Source organism: Argiope bruennichi, chromosome 10, assembly GCF_947563725.1.
Source record: "Argiope bruennichi chromosome 10, qqArgBrue1.1, whole genome shotgun sequence".
NCBI lineage: Eukaryota > Metazoa > Arthropoda > Arachnida > Araneae > Araneidae > Argiope > Argiope bruennichi.
The window spans coordinates 58,669,794-58,689,996 of NC_079160.1; the positions used below are offsets into that span (position 1 = coordinate 58,669,794).

The following is a 20,203-nucleotide window of genomic DNA, read 5'->3' on the forward strand; positions in this document are numbered from 1 at the left end:
CGAAAAAACCAGTGTGCGTGCGCGCGCGAGTGAATGTGCCCACGTGACGAAGTTGAAACCATCCAACCACAGGTACTTTTGGACTTCACGTCACATATCCTCCCCCCTTCATGATCTTGAGAACAGAGATTCAAAATAAAATAAATTCCAATAAATTTTTTTAAAAAAAAATTTAAATGGAAAACCGATTAAACAAAAACAGCACATTGTGCGTAAGGTGTTTCGTGAAGAATGAATAGTTCATAACGGAGAAGGGGGGAGACCAGTTTCTTCAGAGGCGGGGAATCCTGTCCAAAGAGGAGGGGGAGGAGTGAAAGGGAGAGTGGGATGAGAGAGAGTGAGAGGAGAGAGGCCTGAGGAAGGGTAGGATCAGACAGACAGGTAGATCTGGGAAGCGGTGCGCTTTTAAAAGACCCATCAACAGTCGTCGCGGCGTTAGTATCTCTCCGCTCTTGATATGCCTGTGTTGTCTCTTGTGACCTGAGGAATATTCCCCCCATACACAAAACTCTCCGGCACTCAACCATCTCCGCAGTCCTCTCTCAGGCTCCGACACAACAAAACCCGGACCTGAGACTTTATCGAACACTTTCACTAGAGTGGTTGTTGTTTTGGTTAGGAATAGCGCGGCGGCCAGAAGACCTGGTTATTACATCTATTTCCCTCTGCTGCTACTTTTATGTTGTTTTATTTACTGCTCAGCCCTAGTTTTTAAGGCAAGCAGCTACGAGCTCTCTCTCTCTCTGTCTAAAAGAGAAAAGAAACCTCCTCAACCCAACCGGCTTGCTTTCGACGGTCCAGCTGATTCCTGGGGAAATAGGTTACGTGCGTTAACGGCTCGTTGCTTCGCTCTCTCTCTCACTATCTGTCTTTCTCGCTCGGTCTCTAGGCCAGTGGTGGTTCGGATTCACTTTTATTCACATCGACTCTCGCAGGTAGTTGTCCTGCTTTAAAGCTCACTCGTCTTCGGCACGAGGAACCCTTGCACCAAGAAGGTGCCTCCACGCATTCTGATTCATTCAAACGGGCGCCCTTTGCGTTACAGATACCGACTGATTTAACGGTAATATTCCTCAGGATTGCAAATTTTTCTAATTCGACAGGATCTCAAGAAGGAGAGACAGAATGGTGCCGATGCTCTTGTTGATGGTGATCGTAGCCACGGTCTGGGCACAGGAAAGTCCGGTGTACCCCGATGGCTCAATCCGTTTGGTTGGTGGCAGGAACCCGACCGAAGGCAATGTGGAAGTACATTACAGAGGACGATGGGGTTCCATCTGCGACGACGAGTGGGACATCCGAGAGGCCTATATCGTCTGCAAAATGTTAGGATACAACAGGGCAGTGAGGGCCACCTTTAACTCACAGTTTGGAAGAGGAAGGGGTAAGTTTGATTTCCTTATTTTCCATTCTATATGTGAAAGTAATTCATAGCACCCAATCTAAACATTATGATAGGGATAGATCTTAAACAGCTTAATATCGGATTAATTAGCCATAAATGATGTTTTGAATTTATAGAGCTTCTTGAAAGTCAAAATACCTACTGTAGGTTTTAAGTAAATTTTGATAAAATCCTCAAAGAATTTTTTTTAATTAGAAATTTACTTATTTATTTCAAATATTTAATAACGTATCAAAATACCTCTTTTTTGAGACAATTTAATTTTTTTATAAAATTGTTCGATTTTCGTGGAAATAATAAAGGAAGATAATTGAGGATATTTACTATATCTCTGATTTAGATCTAAAAACTAAAATATATTTGATGTACAGAAGATTCAAGACATCAAGGAGTTACCATAATTATTTAATATATTTTAGTTTATAAAGAAATATTATTTAATAATAATTCTTTATTAATTAAAATGTTTTAAACTGAAAATATAATTGAAAATGCAAAACACCAGGAGATACCACATGTAGTCTTTTTTCATTTTTTTTTTAATTTATTGAAAAACAGTTTGTAACATGGAATCTTGACTATGTTCAAAAAGTGCTAGACAAAGATGATAGTCAAATCATCTGTGGTTCCTTAAAATTTTAATTAGCTGAAACCTGAATTTAAAAAATTGCGGTATTTTATTTCGCATTCAAGTTATGCCTATTTCACATGACACGGAATGCTACAATTCATCAAGCTTCAATAAATGTACAATATATAGAATGAATTTTTAAATAAATAATTACCAAAATCACAGAATATAAGATAAATGGTCCAAAATCTTATTTTAATAGTAATAACATATTTTGCAAAATTGAATTAGTTTGATTATCAGTGTATGTACATTCTAAATTCAAAATAGACATTAAGCTTTAAATGGATGTAATATTTTTGCAGATTTCTATAAAGGACTACTTTAGAAAAATACATGTATTTCTAATGCTGAAAATGAAAATTAATGATTTCAAATGAAATCAAGTAAAACTGCATTAATACTAAACTGTGAAATAATTATTAATTAGGTAATTGCTATTTTGTATTAATTAGGTAAATTAATACTAAACTAGAATTTCATATCACTATTTTTAATCTGCATTTATCGAAACCATAAGGAAGTTTGCAAAAAAAAAAAAAAAAAAAAAAAAAAAAACCATAACACCATCTATTTTTTCTCAAGAGAATTATCTTATTAATGTAATGAAATTGTAAATATTCATTGTTGTGGAAATAATTATAAAACTATTTTATCAAAAAAAACAATTAAAATTTCAGAAAGAAGTCTTCAGCAAATAATTGTGTCGACATCAATAATTTAAAAAATTTGTCGTTGCATGATGTCTAAAAATATGTTGTAACTGTTTACAACATCACAAGTTCAAACACAGTTAAAATTACAAATTAAGTTAAATATCTTTACAAAACAACTCAAAACAAGCCACTTTTCTTTTCTAACCACAGTTGTTAAAAACTTTTCGCAACTAATAGGAGAATACTACTTTCTTATATTCATTATACGCTTTATTGAACTTTCTACGCAATTCTGTCTGTCAGGCACGCGACGAAGATGCTTAAAAGTACTTCCTAACTTCCTTTTTTTAAAAAAAAGTGAATATAAATTGTTTCTGCATGGGAGAACAATCATGATAGCGTGCCACGGGCTCAGCTTCTTCATCATTATTTTGCTCTTTCCTCACTTGCTATTTCTTCTTTTGATACGCAAATCGAAAACCCTTGACATGTTTTTCATTTTTGTTATCGCGGGATCCCTCTGTTTCTATGTTGGATGTAAATAGGAACGACGGTCTATTTTTTTTTTTTTTTTTTGTCAGCTTTTCTATATTATTGGCCTTAATGACATAAGGAAAATATATATATATTATTTTAATTGCTTGAATTATTAATAGATAATTTTTTTAAATATTTATATTTTAGCTGTAAAATATAATTGTATTTAGGGTGCAAATAAGATTATTACCTTTTTTATTTTCGATTAGTTTTATAGTATTGACATGCATTATAAGTTAGATGGAGTTATCAAAGAATTATTTTATAATATTAAATTATAAAAATTAATTAAATTTTCCTAATAATGTTTCCCCACTGAATGTATCAGACGGAATTATGTTTATGAGGCAATAAAATTACGACGATTTTTTCCATTCACCCAATTTTCATACACATCGATTTCTTTACCAAATAACTGCATGAAAATGTGGTATTTGACAAAGAAAAATATTCACATAAAAAATATAAAATTTTGTTAATTCATTGGAAAATATGTTGTTTTTAAGGTAAACACAAATGTAGTGCGGACAAACTTAAGAGGTAATTATTTATGACAGATTTTATAATTTTTCTATACTTGTTTTGAATGAAAATAACGAAAATTTTTCAAGAAAGTTCATTTTTATTTTAATGGGTTTAATTAAAAGGAAAAACTAATTTTTCAAATAAATATTTCTCATATTAGAGTTATATTTATGATGCAAACAAAAATTGCTTAGTTCAGTTTTACTGACCAAGCATACAGCTGAAAAATCTCTTAAGTAACCAATGTTTATGTAAAAACCCCTTCAGACAAAACGAGACTTTTTTAAATTATAAAATAGGCTCATAATTATTTTTGATTTATCAAATAACTATTAAATTAATAGTTAAAATAACGGAATAACAGTTTTCAATAGGAACCAACTAATTATTGTATTTTTAAAAAATTTAAGATCTCCATTTTTTTATTGCTTCGAAAAAAAATTTCAATCAGTTTTCATATTAGTTTTCAAAAACTAAATTTGAATTATTAAATATCATAGAAATTAAAAAGTATTTATCTCTGGATACAACCCTCAAGACCTCTTTCATTGATTCTGTTTTCTTTTTACGGCTTATTGCATAAAGGGAATATTTTTAATATTTCTTTACTTTAAAGTTTTTTTTAATTTCTAAATTAGAAAGTCCTTCAGCCAGGTACCTTCTTAATCACATAATAAATACAGAATCAGTATTCAATTTATGGCTACGGCATCCAGTTCAATTTAAATTGTGCCCTTGTTATCAAGAAAAATCTTAAATGTTTAGGGATTCTTCTTTTCTATTGATAAGGCTGAATATTATTTAATAGTATAATCTTTTTAATATTTATTTGGCTACATTAAATTAACACATCCACAACTGCTATCTTAGCAATCTATTTATATATCATATCTGATCAAAATAGAATACAGAATCTTAGCACCTTTTTGTAATTTACGGAGCATGAAATAATATCTTTCCAACAAACCAGTGAAAGATTAAATATAGCATGCAAAGATATTTCTGTAGTATTATTAACAATTAATGTATAAATTGTTCCTATAATAGGATTAATTTTAAGTATATCAAACTATTCTTATTATTTGAAGTGTTGAAACTGCAATTTTTATGATATCGATTCTCTATAATGAATATTTACATTTGAGAATAATTTTTGGAGCCAATATAAGAAATCGAATCATGCACCTGCTTTTTTACATTATTTGTTCCATTTTAAGACAACATTTGACTACAATACATATTTACTACATTCTACATAACTTTGATATCCTCATCTCCACATCTTTATATAATAAATGCAATTATAATACGCTATGCACCTAACTACTGAAATTTCAGTACTGCAAATTTATAATTCTTCTTTTGGGACCATGAAAACTGAACTCATTTTCTTTTTTCTTTTTCTTTTTACGTTGCTAATAATTAAATTTCCGCCTGAGAATTACATGCGTGAGACCCAAAAATCATTCTGATTGAGAAGCATTTATAAAACTATTCATTTTCAACAGTATTGGTCACGAAAAGAAACAGCCATGACCATAACATCGCAGACTAAAAGCATCCATTCAGAAGGATTTACAGTGCTATTCATGATGTTGATAATGAATAGAAAAATCCGTGGCCATAACACCAATCTACAGACAACTTTCATTCAGACGGATTTACTGAACTAATCGCCTACATACTCAAACCTTCCGGCATGTCGACCAACAAACAGATCTACCTAGCAGTCTAATCACTCTCACGAACCAAAAACATCAGGTCATTTCTGGAGATTAAGTCTAAGACATGAAAATGACGTCATCATATTTGGCGAGGTCGAAGATGAAAGTAAGGTTGAACAGCAGATATCATGGCTACGTCAAGCGGAAGAAATCCTTGTAACGCAATGTAAAAAAAAAAAAAGTGTGGTATTTCTCCGCTGGGTGTTTTACTGCTCAGGTAACCTTCGTCCGGCCTATTGCACTGCGGTTGAGACGATCTTTATGGAATTCCACAGTCGTGAAATTTACAGAGACAAACTAGCTTGTAACTGAAAGACAGAACACTAATTCAGCTCAAGCTTGGCAAATGATTTAAAAATAAAAGTTCTGAAAAAAAATCTCGTGAGAACGTTTATTGAGCATTTAAAAAATAGTATAAGATCCTGTGGTCGATTAATTTTTGTCATGCTTTACAAAAAAAAAAAAAAAAAAACATATTGTGTCCTGCAATTAAAAAATTGCCTTTTATAAAATGTGTCTGAAATCCACTGTTTATACCATAGAGGTAAAAAATCAGATGAAGTATAACTTAAACTCAACTTAAAAAGGAATTCTTTCGATTTCCTTTTTAAGATTTAATAATTTTAACACTTCTTCGCTATAAAAGAGATGCTCAAGTATCAGAAATTTACTTTTGGAGTAATGGATTGCTTAACTTTTGGAGTTTTCTAGAATCGTGGAATTATACACTTCATCAAAATTAATGACTTGAAAGTATTACTTTGTAGTAACTGATTTATAGTATTGCAGTTTTTTTTTCTTTTTGTAAATGTTCATTATTATTAAATTTTATTTCATTTCATATTCATTTTTGTTCGCAACATCTTAAATTAATAGAACCTTCTTATTTAGAAAGAATTCTGCTTTTATTTGGGCGCGTATAGTAATGTTCCATTTAATATTAAGTTTTAGAAAAATATAATTTGAATTTGAATTTTTATTTGATATCTTAAAAGAATTTTAACTTGCTTTAACGATGGTCATGAAATATAGTAACAATTTTAAGTTGTAAGATTTATGTTGACGAGTGATTTTCTTAAGAAAAAGAATTTTTGAATATTTTAAAAAGACATTTTCGAGATATAATACGTTTCCATTTAGAACAAAAGTAGTCCGCATCTTTCTAAAAATAAGGGGAAAATAGATGAAACTTAACCCCTGAAAACAAGCTAGATAAACTTTTCCATTTCAGGTCAACATTTGATTATCAAAATAATAAGAAACATTAAGTCAAAAATTATTAAACAAAAAATGTAAAAATCAAATAATAGTTAACGTTAAATATTCGTCTATTTAGAGTTTTGATTCTTGAAATACAAATGATATCATCTGAAAATCCTTTATTGTATGCATTTTGATAATAAGGTTGAGGAAACTGCTATACTGAGAAAATGCTGTACATGTAGCAATGAATTTCACTCCTTGGCACACACCGTTGATCTCATACATAGCAGACGACACGTGAATTTCGACAATTTCATTTTATTCACTCATTATTTTCCTCACACGACTGATGAGTGGCCAACTGTAACCGACACAGAGGCTGTGACGCTGACACACCGTAGCTGATATGAAAACTTTTGCGACCTCAGAATTGTTTTTTATGGGAAAAGAAAGCACTTTTTTTATTGAATTATGCAAACAGAAATGTAAAACATGTGCTAGTCATCACGGAACTTTTACTCTTACTTCATGAGTCAGGATAACAAGGGAAGAAGAGGGGGGGGGGATTGTTTAGAACGATAGAAAGTTTGCCCATATTCAAGGTTGGTAATATTTAAACGGCTTTAAAAATTTGAAATGTTTTATGGCTGTGAATTTTAGGCCAGTGCCTTCACGGGTAGCTAAGTACATATAAGGTCAGCAGAAGATTTTATGAATGTTTTAACGCCTTTACTATTCTTAACAATCGTACTTGTTCTATTTAAGGATAGTAAAATACATAAATTGTGGAAATTTTGAATTGGCAATTGTGTATATCAAGTAAAATGCATGTTTTGTAAAGTGAAATTTAGTAAGATTCCTTCATAAATTATACAAGTGGCTGATTGCGCAGATCAGTTTCAAAGGATATTAGTTCTTTGAAGTTTATACTTAGATTTCAATAGTTTGATGATAAAAAAAGTGCTACATTTAATTGAATATTATTTTTAGAAGAAATTATCCATTAATACATATGAATATAACTCTATTGGTTCTTAAACAGTTCTTAATTACAAAAGTTTATCATAAGTATATCGATTTTTCAATTACAAAATAGATAGATAGATTAACAAATTTTGTGTCACTAAAAAATAATTCCACCTTTTTTTTTTTTTTTTTTTTTGAGCTATCATTTGGACAGTAGGAAAGCGTCTATAGAATCATCTGCATTTACCGCGCTCCGAATATAAAGAGAACGCCAATTCTTAAATAGCAGCGAGAGCAAAAGGAATCCATTCACAAAAAAAAAACTCTTATTTTTCTTTGTGATTGACCATCTTCTACTTAGGGCAATGACCAGCGAATCTAGCTTGAAGCTAAAGAGAAGAATAGGCATTTTATACGGATAAGTGGCACACGCTGACTTCTTTATTATGAGTCGAATGGCCGTTGTTAGTGAAATTGATGACAACTTAACAACATATTATCTACTTATTTACATTGAGAAATTAGAAACTAATCAGTTATTACAAAAGGAAATTAGCTACATTGAAGAACCATGGTAACTTTTGACAGCTGTTTCTTAGGGAACGTTATAGCTCTTTTCCTTTAGATTTACAGGATTTTCCAATAAATGTTTTTTACTGATTTCATAATTTTTATAATTTGTTTACTTAAATGTTATTATATAGCCGATAAAGTGATTGAAATTTCAAATAAGAATTCTTACAACAATTGGTAATGTTTGAACCACTGATACAATAATTGTCCTAAGTTTAAGCTTCTCATTGATTTGCTTCCTTGATAAAATTTGTAAAGCATGCACAAAAAATATTTATTGTCAATGCCAATTCTTTAAAAGCAAATCATGAAGTCCATGTACTCATACTATTCTTTAAGTGATTCTATTTTGAATTTATTCCCTTATTATATTAAATTTCATACACACCATTGCTGTTAAAATTGACGAATAAAGCAAAGAAATATCATTGATTTTAAATCCCAACTTAGACATTTCAGATGTTGTAAACCCAATTCATTCTTTTTCTACAAGTATAATAACATTCAATATTAAAATTTTTATTTAATGTTACCTACTATAATAGTCACGAATCATTACACAAACTATCTTTAGATTATGTCTAGATTTGGCCGATCATAAATATTCATCCAGGCCAAAATTAAAATCGTAATTCATATCAGTCTGACACCTATTTTCTGGGTTTTCATTTGATTCGAAATAGTAAAAATTCACGCAATTTAGATATTGAATTCCTTTCCGTTAAGGAAGTTGTGCATCAATGTTTAAGAGAGTGCTGTCCGAATTCCTTCTGTTAGTTCCACTTCAGCAATTCAGAAACTGTTTCCACATCCAAAATGGTTGTTTATGCTCTTAAGGTTTACTAAAATTTGTATCCCGGACATTATTTGTGTTTTTTTGATGATAGTCTTTTAGTCATGTTGATTTTATTCCGGGAATAAGCAAAGAAATAAGTTACTGAAGCAGTATTCATACCACATTATAATGAACTCATACGTTACAATGTTACTACCACATAATATTGCTATATTTATTCCACACAATTCAGACTATGTAATGTAACATTTCATACCACATTCTTGAACAATTTCAAAACCAGGAGTTGTTTCTTTTATAAATGTAATAAAATTCCTTAACTTATGTTTTGAAAAATTTTGAATTGATTCTGGAATGACCCATTAGTTATTGATTGTTTTGAAGCCGATTATTTTATTCTGGTTCAAGTAGCATCCTAACCATCTGACCATAGTTCAATATTAGTGGGTCCATCCTAAAATAGCTTCAAAGAGAAACTTTAACTGAACTGTCAAATTAGCTTTCGAACATAATTATATGCTTTAATGATGTAATTATGATTATATAGAATAATGGTAGAAAGATTATAAAGCAAAGTTTGCTGTAACTGCTCAAGCTTTTCGAAGAAAAAATTGCTTTCATAATAATAAAAATATAGAAACAGCAAAACATAATTGTTCAACTTTTTCTGCTTTCACAGCATCTATCTGATACCTACGATTGCATCAAGTATATGAACATTATTACCACCGCAAAATAAGACGCACTTAAAGATAACTTCGCACCCAGTTTTCAATGATCCTCGATGCAAAACATCATTCTTAAGTCGCTATCATTTCCAATAAGAACATCGTGCGCTTAACAGCCCTCTAAAGCGAAGATAGCATCTTCAGTTGCATGATGATCCCTCACAATAGCTTCTTAAAATAACTTCTTATATTCACGGCTTTTTAATCGGATTAACTATAAGCAGTGAAAATTGCCACAAAAGTGAAGTCGATTACATGTTGCCCAATCATTATGTTAAATGAAGCCTGCAGTTAACAAAAATACAAAGCGAAATCGGAAGAAAAAAGAAAGTACGTTAAAAAAAGTTAAAATCTTTGAAGCTTTCTTTTCTTGAATGTAGCACGGTTTGGGTTGTCTAATATTTCTTATAAATTGTTCAGGTCTAATCTTGTTCAGGATCTTTTCTTTAAAAGGCAAGTATCCGTTACAGAAAACTTTCCTCCAGAGGATTCAGAGAATTAAATTTCATTCGAGGAAAAACTGTAAAGTTCAGGAAATTCGAATCGTGACTTTATGAATGAATCAATTGCGAAGGAATGGAACGTCCATTTAATTATTATAATTCCTTGGTTTCCTTTGATAAATTAATTAATTTTATTCTGCCTTCAATAATTATATATATGTATATATATATAATTATGTGTGTTCTATAAATACTTATTTTTAATTCACTCAAACTCGAGCTTTACTTTAATTTCTGAATTGCCTGGGTTCTTAGTTTTCCATACTGAAACCAAAAATGTATTCTCTGCAAAATTATGCTCTGAAGCAAAATAAATTCTGAAAATTTTCCCACGATCGCTTTTTTTTCAGCCTTCCTATTAGAATTATGACAATGCCTGATCATAGTTCTAATCAGGAATTTGTCATACACATCTTAAAAATTAAAGATTTCTCTTAGTCATAATTTGAAAAATAAAAATGAGAATTCCAATTAAAAACGTGCTCTCTCATTTAATTTCATGAAATCAGTTATTTGCCCAGTTAATTTTTTTTTTTTTGCTTTGTATAATTTTAATGTCTTTGCTCTCCAAAAAAATTAATGTTTTAGACTTAATTCTATTAATAAAGTAAAATTTAAATCCTTAAACATGATAACTATACAAATTTTAATTCAAAACTTAAATGCGATATTTTAGTAATCAAATGGGGCTCCATAATTTAAATATCCATTATTCCAACACAGCGAGACATTTCTATAAAACAGCAATCCTGATTATGACTGATAAGGAATGATTATTTCAAAGCAGAATTTTGGTAGTTTTGTTTTTTGAAAAGAAGTTGGTTCGACTGTAAAACTCCCAAGAGAAAATTATCCACTTTTTCTTTCAATCAAGCGAAATCTATTGCATCATCTCAGCTTGTAGAATTGCACAAAAGATTGGGTCCATTAATATTAATACAAACGATATTTGCGTAACTACTGAAAACCATTTAGTCACTACAATGGATTGAACTTGTAGCAAGTTGTTTTCGGTAATAAAGACATAATAATACATTTGATTGTTTTTAGTGAAAACAATGTGTTGTTTTTAAAGAAAATGTTGTTGCTCTGTTGTTCGATGAAAAAGAATAAATACTGGGATGTTTCAGCTTTGAGAAAAAGGGAAAGATGAGGCACATAATTGCTTTTGTTCTCTGCTACGTAACAAGTCTCCCATCGTGACTATTCCTTTCTGTATCTCACATGAAATAAAAAAGAAGAACAATTCATCGTTTTAGACCCCAGTTTCCGTAAGATGTCAATCACATTTTGCTTTGTTCTCACCATTCTGATATTAAATGAGGTTACGAGAGGAGCAAGAAAAAAAAAAGCTGAATGATTTTTTTAAAGGAAGAATCTCCTGTAAATTCTTAAAGAATAGGTGATTCTTTTTCATAACAGCCAAGTGGGCCTGAAGCTTTTCCGAATGCCGCTGATTTTAACCTAATAGTCCTGAATTATGCCCTACTTCGCTTTAAAATTCTATTTTCTTTTTTTCATTTCCTTATTTCATCTTCCGATGTGCTTTCTAAAGATGTATATATGTAAGAAGAGAAAATAAAGTGAACTGGGTCTGGAAAATCTGTGGTATTTCTGAAAAATAGAACTGAAAGTTTTTTTTATTGTTGTATATAATTATATTTTTAATATAGTTTGAATTTCTTGAAAGTTTAAGTTTTCCTTCCTCCGGGTATTCAAAATGAAATCGTGATGACACGTTTTTGAAATGATATGATATTATAAATAATTAAGTTCCAACCGCGTAACAACTTTTACCTCTTTAGCAATTTGCTTTCAAAAATAAATAACTTCAACTTTTACTGAATAGTAAAAGGAAAAAAATGCTAACATATTTTTCGCTTATTCTTTAACATCATGTCCCAAAACTTATAAAAAAAATCACTTTATTTGTATAAATAAAAAAAAGGGATTTCTTTTTTAATTCGTATTTCATTTTTAAGTAAAAGATTTTGTGCATGTGAAAGAATAAAAGGTAGAATTCTGAATTACTTACCCTTATCAATATTTTAAAATATTTCTTAAATTCAATAAATTGTTTCAAAACAATTAATGAATTAATAATATGCAGAACGAAATAGCTTTAATTTTTTAAATAAATTAAATTGTTATGTAGTTTTCTTTTCCATTTATTTATACATTTTTAAAAACTTAATATTAAAAATCTCACTTTAAAAAATAATTTAATATTAATAAATTATTTTTTTTAAAAAAAGCAAAACTGGATTTTTATTCATTCACATATTAAGAAAAGTTTGTACATGAAAGTCATGCAAGTAATAATCCTTGAATTCCCTTTATATTCCAGTCAATGTATTAACATATAATTTTTTTTACATTTGTAAATAAATAATACAAAAAATGCGTTTCATCAACCGACTATATCAACAACAGATTTGACAACTTTAAACTTTCACTCATATAGTATTCAACAGATAAAGCGATCTTTCATAAATCCACACATGAAACAATTAAAACCTTGACTGAAAAGACTTAAATTTGAAAACATAGACATTAGACAGACAATCTTATCGCATTTAATTCAGTGACAGTGAATTCTAAACTAGGAGCCGTCGAATTGTTTCCACCAATTAAAACGATAAAGAAAGAGATTAAGTAAGGCATCCGCCCTACTTTTGAAATCAAAATTTCCCCCTTGACCAGCCTCTTTAGATATGTCGGCTTCTACAAGTCGGCATTTCGTTATTCCGCCTTATATATAGGCCGTTGGCCTTGAGGTGGGCCTTTACAGAACATTGCTCCCAAATTCACGTGACTCCCCTAGCGTAGGCGATTTTGAAGAAGCCTTGACTATTCATCATTCCATTGTGCAGATTCTTTGTAAACCAAAATATTCTAAAACGACAAGTTGGGAAATGTTACCCACCCATTATCCTGGCTCTTCAAGATTATAAACTTTCGATGGGGCTTTCACTCTAAAAGTTTCCTGAATGAAGTTATGCAATCTTTAAGCTGAAATAGGTTTTAACAAACACTTACGTTAAGATTTCTTTCGGTGAATTCTGGATGCTTTATTGCACCATACCATGTATTTTTTAATATGTGTTTCCAACATGTGTCATTTAATTTCTTTTTTCAAACAAAGAGGGGCCCAAAGCGGGATTCGTAACAGGGTCAAGAAAAATGAAAGGTACATGACGCAACAACAACAACAAAACAAAACAAAAACCCGCGCAGTTCCTAAGTATGTAACAGTAGTTGCATTTTATTATTTTCTCAGTAAAGTCTTTATGGCAGCATTTATTCTCATCAATATTTTATCTTTCCTTAAATTTAAAATTTTGATTAAAATATAGATTGATTAGCATTTCTACGCTATTCTGAATGAAAATAACATTTTTCTATTGGTAAATTCCAATAATTGGAATATATTTCTAATATACCACTTGATCAAGGAAGTAAAACTGAATTCTTAATGATTAATGATATCAGAAATTTTAAGATTTTGAAGCATTTTTTACTAGGAATTTTTGTACTAAATGATGTTCATATCTATTGAATTTATTTTTGTCTACAACATGTTTTCATCACTATATTGATAAAATAGCCTGATATTTCTTTCAGAAGTGCAAGTATAATTTACTTGAAAACTCATTCCATTTGTTTTGCTGCATCGTCCTAAAAAGACTCACTAAAAGTAAAATGTAATGAAAAAAATTCATTTTGCAAGTGCTATTTTACATATATTAAATAGAAAAAGATGCTTGTTTATTAGTCTGAAATAGAAAAGTGAAGAAAAATTCATTTATAAGGGGTTTTTTTCGTAAAATTAAAAGACAAGTTGTATACTTTTTCGTCAACTTACATATGGCTTTATAGTATCTTTTAATCAATAGTAAATTTCATCACAGATTGTATTTTATGGATTATCATATCAAATCAAAACAGCAGCAAAAATAATGCTAAATATATTATTTGGTTTCCTCAATAACATTAACATTTAAATTACTATTACTTTATGTAAGTTTATTCTTATACGGACTTGTTTATTATGTAGTTCACTAAATTTATTTAAACAGCATGCGATTTAGTCATATCTAATACTCAAGTAAGGGCCATGCTTTAGTTATAAAAGAAAAAGAAATACGAAAAATTATTTTTATGGACACGAGACTCGAATATATTTTTAGTCAGACCTCCCATTATGCTGAATTGCTTTAGCGGTAGTACACCTGCGGTTTTGGAAACACTATTTGCATTTAGAACTGACTATTTTGTAAAAGCACAGGGAAAGTCCATAGACTCATTTTGCACTATATATAGTTTCCGAGTCACACTTCACTCGTTGTGTGGGAGCAGACAAACATTTCACTCATGTAAATGCCAAAACCGAAAACACTTTCAGGAAACACTGTTTGAAATCACCCGCCATACTGTGACCTCGCCACGTGACCGCCACCTTCCTTAACCTCGAATGCGAAATGGGTCACTGTCCTGACTTGAGCAACGAAAACAGACTCGAGAAGTATTGTGAACAACCGAAAATTAATTTCTTCTCGTACGGTTAAAGCCGATTTTCTCTATTTTTGGATTCAGACAATGTATTTTGAATGAGATGATAGTAAGCGATCTAACTTTCTTTCAAAATATTTAACCGAATCAATTTAACCTCTTTATGTGGAGATGAATGGCAAGTCAATTTTACTCCATGAATGAAACTGATTTCCCCCTATTTTTGCCCATAAAAAGCTTCATTTGGAGGTAGAGTAATATATTTTTCCTCCAACCTAACAGCTGTAAGATTCAAAAGTCAAATTGCTGAAGTGTACAGTGTGGTCATCATCTTTCCCCTTAAATTTTTACCTTCAGGCAGATCGGCATAGTTTACGATACATTCATACTGTCAAGACTTTTCCAAACGATTGGCTTCCTTCAGACTTCTTCAGCAAGTAAATATGGAAATATCGATGGTATTTCAAAACCTAATTTCCTATTGAGATGGCAAAATCAGTAATATTCAGTTTCATGATATATTTATATGTTAATTTAGAATTACCGCGTATAATTAATTAAGGAGTTAATTAAAAAAGGAAGGAAAAAATTAAGGAGTTAGAAATGATGCAATATGTTTGACCAGAGAAGTTAATATAAGATGGAAATAATTATTTCAGAGTATATAAAATTCTTTACGACGACAAAATTACAACGATTCTTTAAGTTACAGCAATTTTAAATTTGACTCATTTTCCAAAAACAGAAGGGAAAATATAAAAAGAACAATTTTATTTTCAATAAAAAGGGTTAAATTGTGAATTTAATTATTGCACTATGGATAAAAGAATCAACGCATTTTAATTTTTAATAATTAAACTCTGTAAATATTTATATCAAAAATTTAAGACAGAATTTCATCAGAAAAAAATAATAAAATATACCTTTATTTAACGTCACGAAATTTGATAAATTTGAACTTATTCGAACTAAGAAACAAGTTATTATTGAAACATTTATGAGAAAAGCATAAATTGTAAGATTTGTAATCTCTATTCCATATATTATCTGCAGAAAGGGCATAGTATAATATATATTGCACTGAGGAAAATTGGAGCCGGAAAAAATTATGATAGTAAATCAAAAATATTCCTCCAATTTATAATCTGTTTTTGGTTATTTTTAAAAAATGACATAGAAAAAGTTTCGAATAGCCTTTATTTTTCGCAATTTTATTTACAGAACATGGTTACGTTATTTATCTCTCTTCATTATGCAAATAACGAACAGTTTATTCACTATTTAATTTTTGTGTTTCATCCTTAATCTGAATTCGAATGAAAGAGACACTTCAAATAAAACATGCATGGGGTGAGCCTGAGCTGCAGGGCCTATAATCTCCATTCCGTAATATTTCTACTAAAGAAACATATTTTTCAGAGAGAAATTAGGATTACTAAAAGATAGACAACAAATCAAAAATATCCTGTATCCAATTTATGTCTCTAGCTATACATTCAAATAACATCGAAAGACTTTCGAACAACCCTGTACTTTTGTAAATTTATTTGCAGAACACGATTACGTTATCTCTTCCCATTCATTATGCAAATGACAAACAGTTTACTGTCCATGGTTTGTGAATCATCCTTGATCTGAATTCGAATGAAAGGAACAATTCGCGGAAGTGTGGACAGGAAGATACTTCCAAAAACCCCTTTCGCATCAACCGTTCCGTATTTATTTCACACTCCGTGGATTACACTATCTAGGTGAAATGCCTTCGATAAATCAACTGATGGGAATTATTGAAAGGGCTTCCGTTTTTCGTGATTTATGGCACAGCGTTTTCTTTTCGTTTGTCCTTTTCTAAAAATTATTCAAAATTGCCTTCGGTTTCTGGTTTCTTAAAATAAATCGTTTTATAGTAGCATAAATTATGAATGTCCCATCAAGTTATTCAAAAATTGTCCAAGACTTTATATAGATATAAAACGCATTTAAAGCCAAAGCTTGTTCTGAGAATTTGACAAATAGTAGTGTGTGTTTTTTTCATTAGACGTTTTTCTGTATGATTTGTTTTTGGTTATGGTTGCCATTATAGGCTGCGACCTTTTAAAGAGCAGGAAGAATTAAAGTAATTATTCACATCGCAATTCATCCATCGAATACAGGATGTATTTCCAACTATTGTACGAAAAATTGATGAAACAAATTATAAATTTAAAATTTATTAATTTTAAATTATAAATTATAAATTTATTTTTTGGCTATTAAAAATAGAGATTGAAGTGCAGTTAGTTACTTTCGGAGTCTTGAATGCAAAAATTTTAGCGTTTTATCAGGGTTTTTTTTCCCAATACGTGTAAAACTCCTTTAACCCTCTGCAAAAGAAATTTTAGCATTAAATAATTCAACTAATCAAGATTTTTTCCTCTTTTTTTGGATCTATAAATTTAACCAAAATCCTGGTGTGAGTGAAAAATTTTCAATGCTAATTTTTTTCTCTTTATATACTTTTGAATCTATAATCCATAATTTGAGCTTTACAAGTTTATATAAAAATCTTTTATATAAATTTGCACAGAACTACTGCGATATAGGTCTTAAATAATATATTACTAATATAACAATATGTATTTATTGTATTGAAAATGTCCTTCATTACTCTTTGCTCAGTACTCATTTCATTCGAGCAGTACTCAGTACTGTTCGAAATACTCTAGTTCATGTCCTATCTTACTTGAAATTCTTCATAACTCTACGTGAATACATTAATTCTTTTTATATTTATTTCTTTATTTATTTTTACAGAAGTTTAAATTATCGACAGCATAATAATTCAAAGCATGCAAGGTTTTTAAACCATCCTTCTCCCACGTAAATTAATCATTAATAAAACAGAATGTTCTAGCTCTTTACTCAATATAAATACAATGAATTATTCAACAATTATTTTCATTGCGTGGAAGGAAAATAAATGTTCTAAGAAAAACATATTAACTAATGAGGGAAAGGACACTATTATAAATAATAAAACAAATAGTTTGGTCAAGAACACAATGTTTTGTGACAATTGCGACTAATAGGGCGAAATCTGCAATTCTCAAACTATTATTTCGCATGCAAAGACAATATGAGTTGGTTATTTATTCAGCTAATAGCTAACAATTATTAAAGTTAAAATAAAAATAAAATATTTGTAATGTTTCTTTAATGATTTTTGATCCTTTATTGCGCAGTTATGTCACGAAAGCGAATTTTTTTAATATCACAATAGGGTATTATTTTACCATTCTTTGTCTTTCAGTAAAATACCGCCTATTTTCATCTTCTTTATCCGAAACTATTTCATAAGACACATGGTTACGACGAATATAATCTGATTTTGAATTTTTTATACCAAATATTAACTTTCTTTTGCTTCATTAGCCATGACCTTAGGGATTTAAATTTCATCTACATATATAAAAAAACGTTCCCCCCTTCTTTACTAGCTCTTAAAGATTGAAAAGAAAGAATCATCTAATTAGTAAGCAGTTGTAAATGACAAATATGAATCAAATAGCACAAGCTGTAGAATTTGAGATTTCCCTAACAAAATGACACAGGTCAAAAATTTGGTACATTTTAAGGGAAAAAAGATGATTCAAGATAAAGATGATCCCCAAAATTTATAAAATAAATATAATTCTTAAACTTTTTCACTGTTCAATTATAAAACGGATTTAAGTCTTAATTGTACTGATGAACTTCTTTTATTTTATTAAATAAATGAGGTTCAATTACCAGCAATATGTATGCGTCGTTCTAAAATACCAACCTACTTTACAATAGCCTTTCACGTACAAAACAAATTTATAGTTTCTACTTCCTATCCACACCTTGCCGAAATCAACAATTAGGTCAATAAAATAATAAGGACAAGTAATCGTTCCATACAACCGAGCTGTCGTCTTCCGATTCCGCAGAAACACAATTTTCAGGAGCAAAGTGCAGGACGAAAAGAGGAGATCTGGGAGGGACATGTAAACCTTCCAATTATGTAGGTAAGGACAACTCGTAAAATCTCGTTTACGTTTGTCTGTATCCTAGTAACCTTAGCAATGAACTCGGCTTGCGGCATCCGCAACGAAAACGCTTCGAAAGCAATCCTTTGCGCATTAACACCCACTTTAATTTCGTGGTTGTGTTTAGGGTAATGATTGGCTGGCAAGAAGAAGATTTGTGCAATCAATTGCAATCTCAACTTCTTAAAAAGTATTAAATGAAAAGTAATCAAACTGGTTTAAGTAAAGAGTTTACCAATCTGAAGTTCCCAAATGAATACAAAACAAAGAAACTTTCTTATAGTGGATGATTTTGGTGTTGTTAGATTCCTAAAAGACTCATCATTACCATAATTTATTAACAGATCTCGTAAGAGTTTCTGTTTTAAATTCAGAGAAACTCTGACGAGGAACAGTTTCTCTAAATTTAATATTCAGAGAAAAATATTAAAATATTTGAAAAAGTTTAAAATAGTTGTTTATTCTTTTTCAAACGTTTTATGATCTCATAGCAAATATCGTATCAATTAGCTTTGTGAAATTATGTAACTATGAAAATAAATTCAATTCAATGGTTTGGCATCAATGAATTATGAAATTATCGGTTCCCGAAAAACAGAAAGCAATGCAAAAATGTGCAAAACAAAACAAAACAAACAAACAAACAAAAAACCTTAAAAACATTTTAAGGACAAATGACTGAAAACTAAATTAGAAAAATAGATTTGTCAAGTTCTTCAGCATTAGTATCAAAAAACAATTCAAAGAATCATTTTGATTTGAAATATTTCATGAAAATTATGCAAATAATAATATTTAATTATATTCCAAAAATTAAATTGATCACTTTCATACTTATAAAAATTTATAGACATGTGCCTTTAAAGTAATATAAATTTATAACTTATGTTACATGCTAGGTTATCATTGTTCAAAACCTTGATCACTGAATTATAACAAAATATTAACTATCATTTTAATTTAAATTACATTCATCATCACTTTTTTTATAATTTTCCCATAAGGAACCACTGAACTTCATATAAAAATGATCATTTATCACTTGCTGGTGACTTGTTCACTTCGGAATTCTTCAAAAATTTCATTCTTATAAATTATTTATTATTTCAATTAAAAGAAAAGAACATTCTGGAATAAATATAATCTCTTTTGTGAATGAGAAATAATAAGCTAAAAATACGGGGGGAGGATCTTCAAGGGTTTTTTAACCTTATTTTAAACTTTTTTTTTCAATTAGATATTCGATAAGAATGTGCAATAGGTCATAATTTAGGAAAATTTACGGAGTCAAAAATTAAAAATAAAAGATAAAGGAATTTTTTTTTTATGAAATTGAGAGTTGTTGAATAAAATCTGCCACAGATTTATTCACGATTGCTTAAAAAGTATTTAACG

At 29.9% G+C, this 20,203-nt stretch overlaps 1 protein-coding gene across 1 annotated transcript in view; it reads left to right on the plus strand.

Moving 5' to 3' along the window:
• The first annotated feature begins 361 nt into the window (after positions 1 to 361).
• Positions 362 to 20,203, plus strand: part of LOC129988110 (lysyl oxidase homolog 2-like) — a 59,660-nt gene continuing 39,818 nt past the window's right edge. The window contains exon 1 of the mRNA XM_056096236.1: positions 362 to 1,384. Within this exon, the coding sequence (XP_055952211.1) occupies positions 1,126 to 1,384 (259 nt within the window). The 5' untranslated portion in view covers positions 362 to 1,125. The remainder of the gene's footprint in view (positions 1,385 to 20,203) is intronic.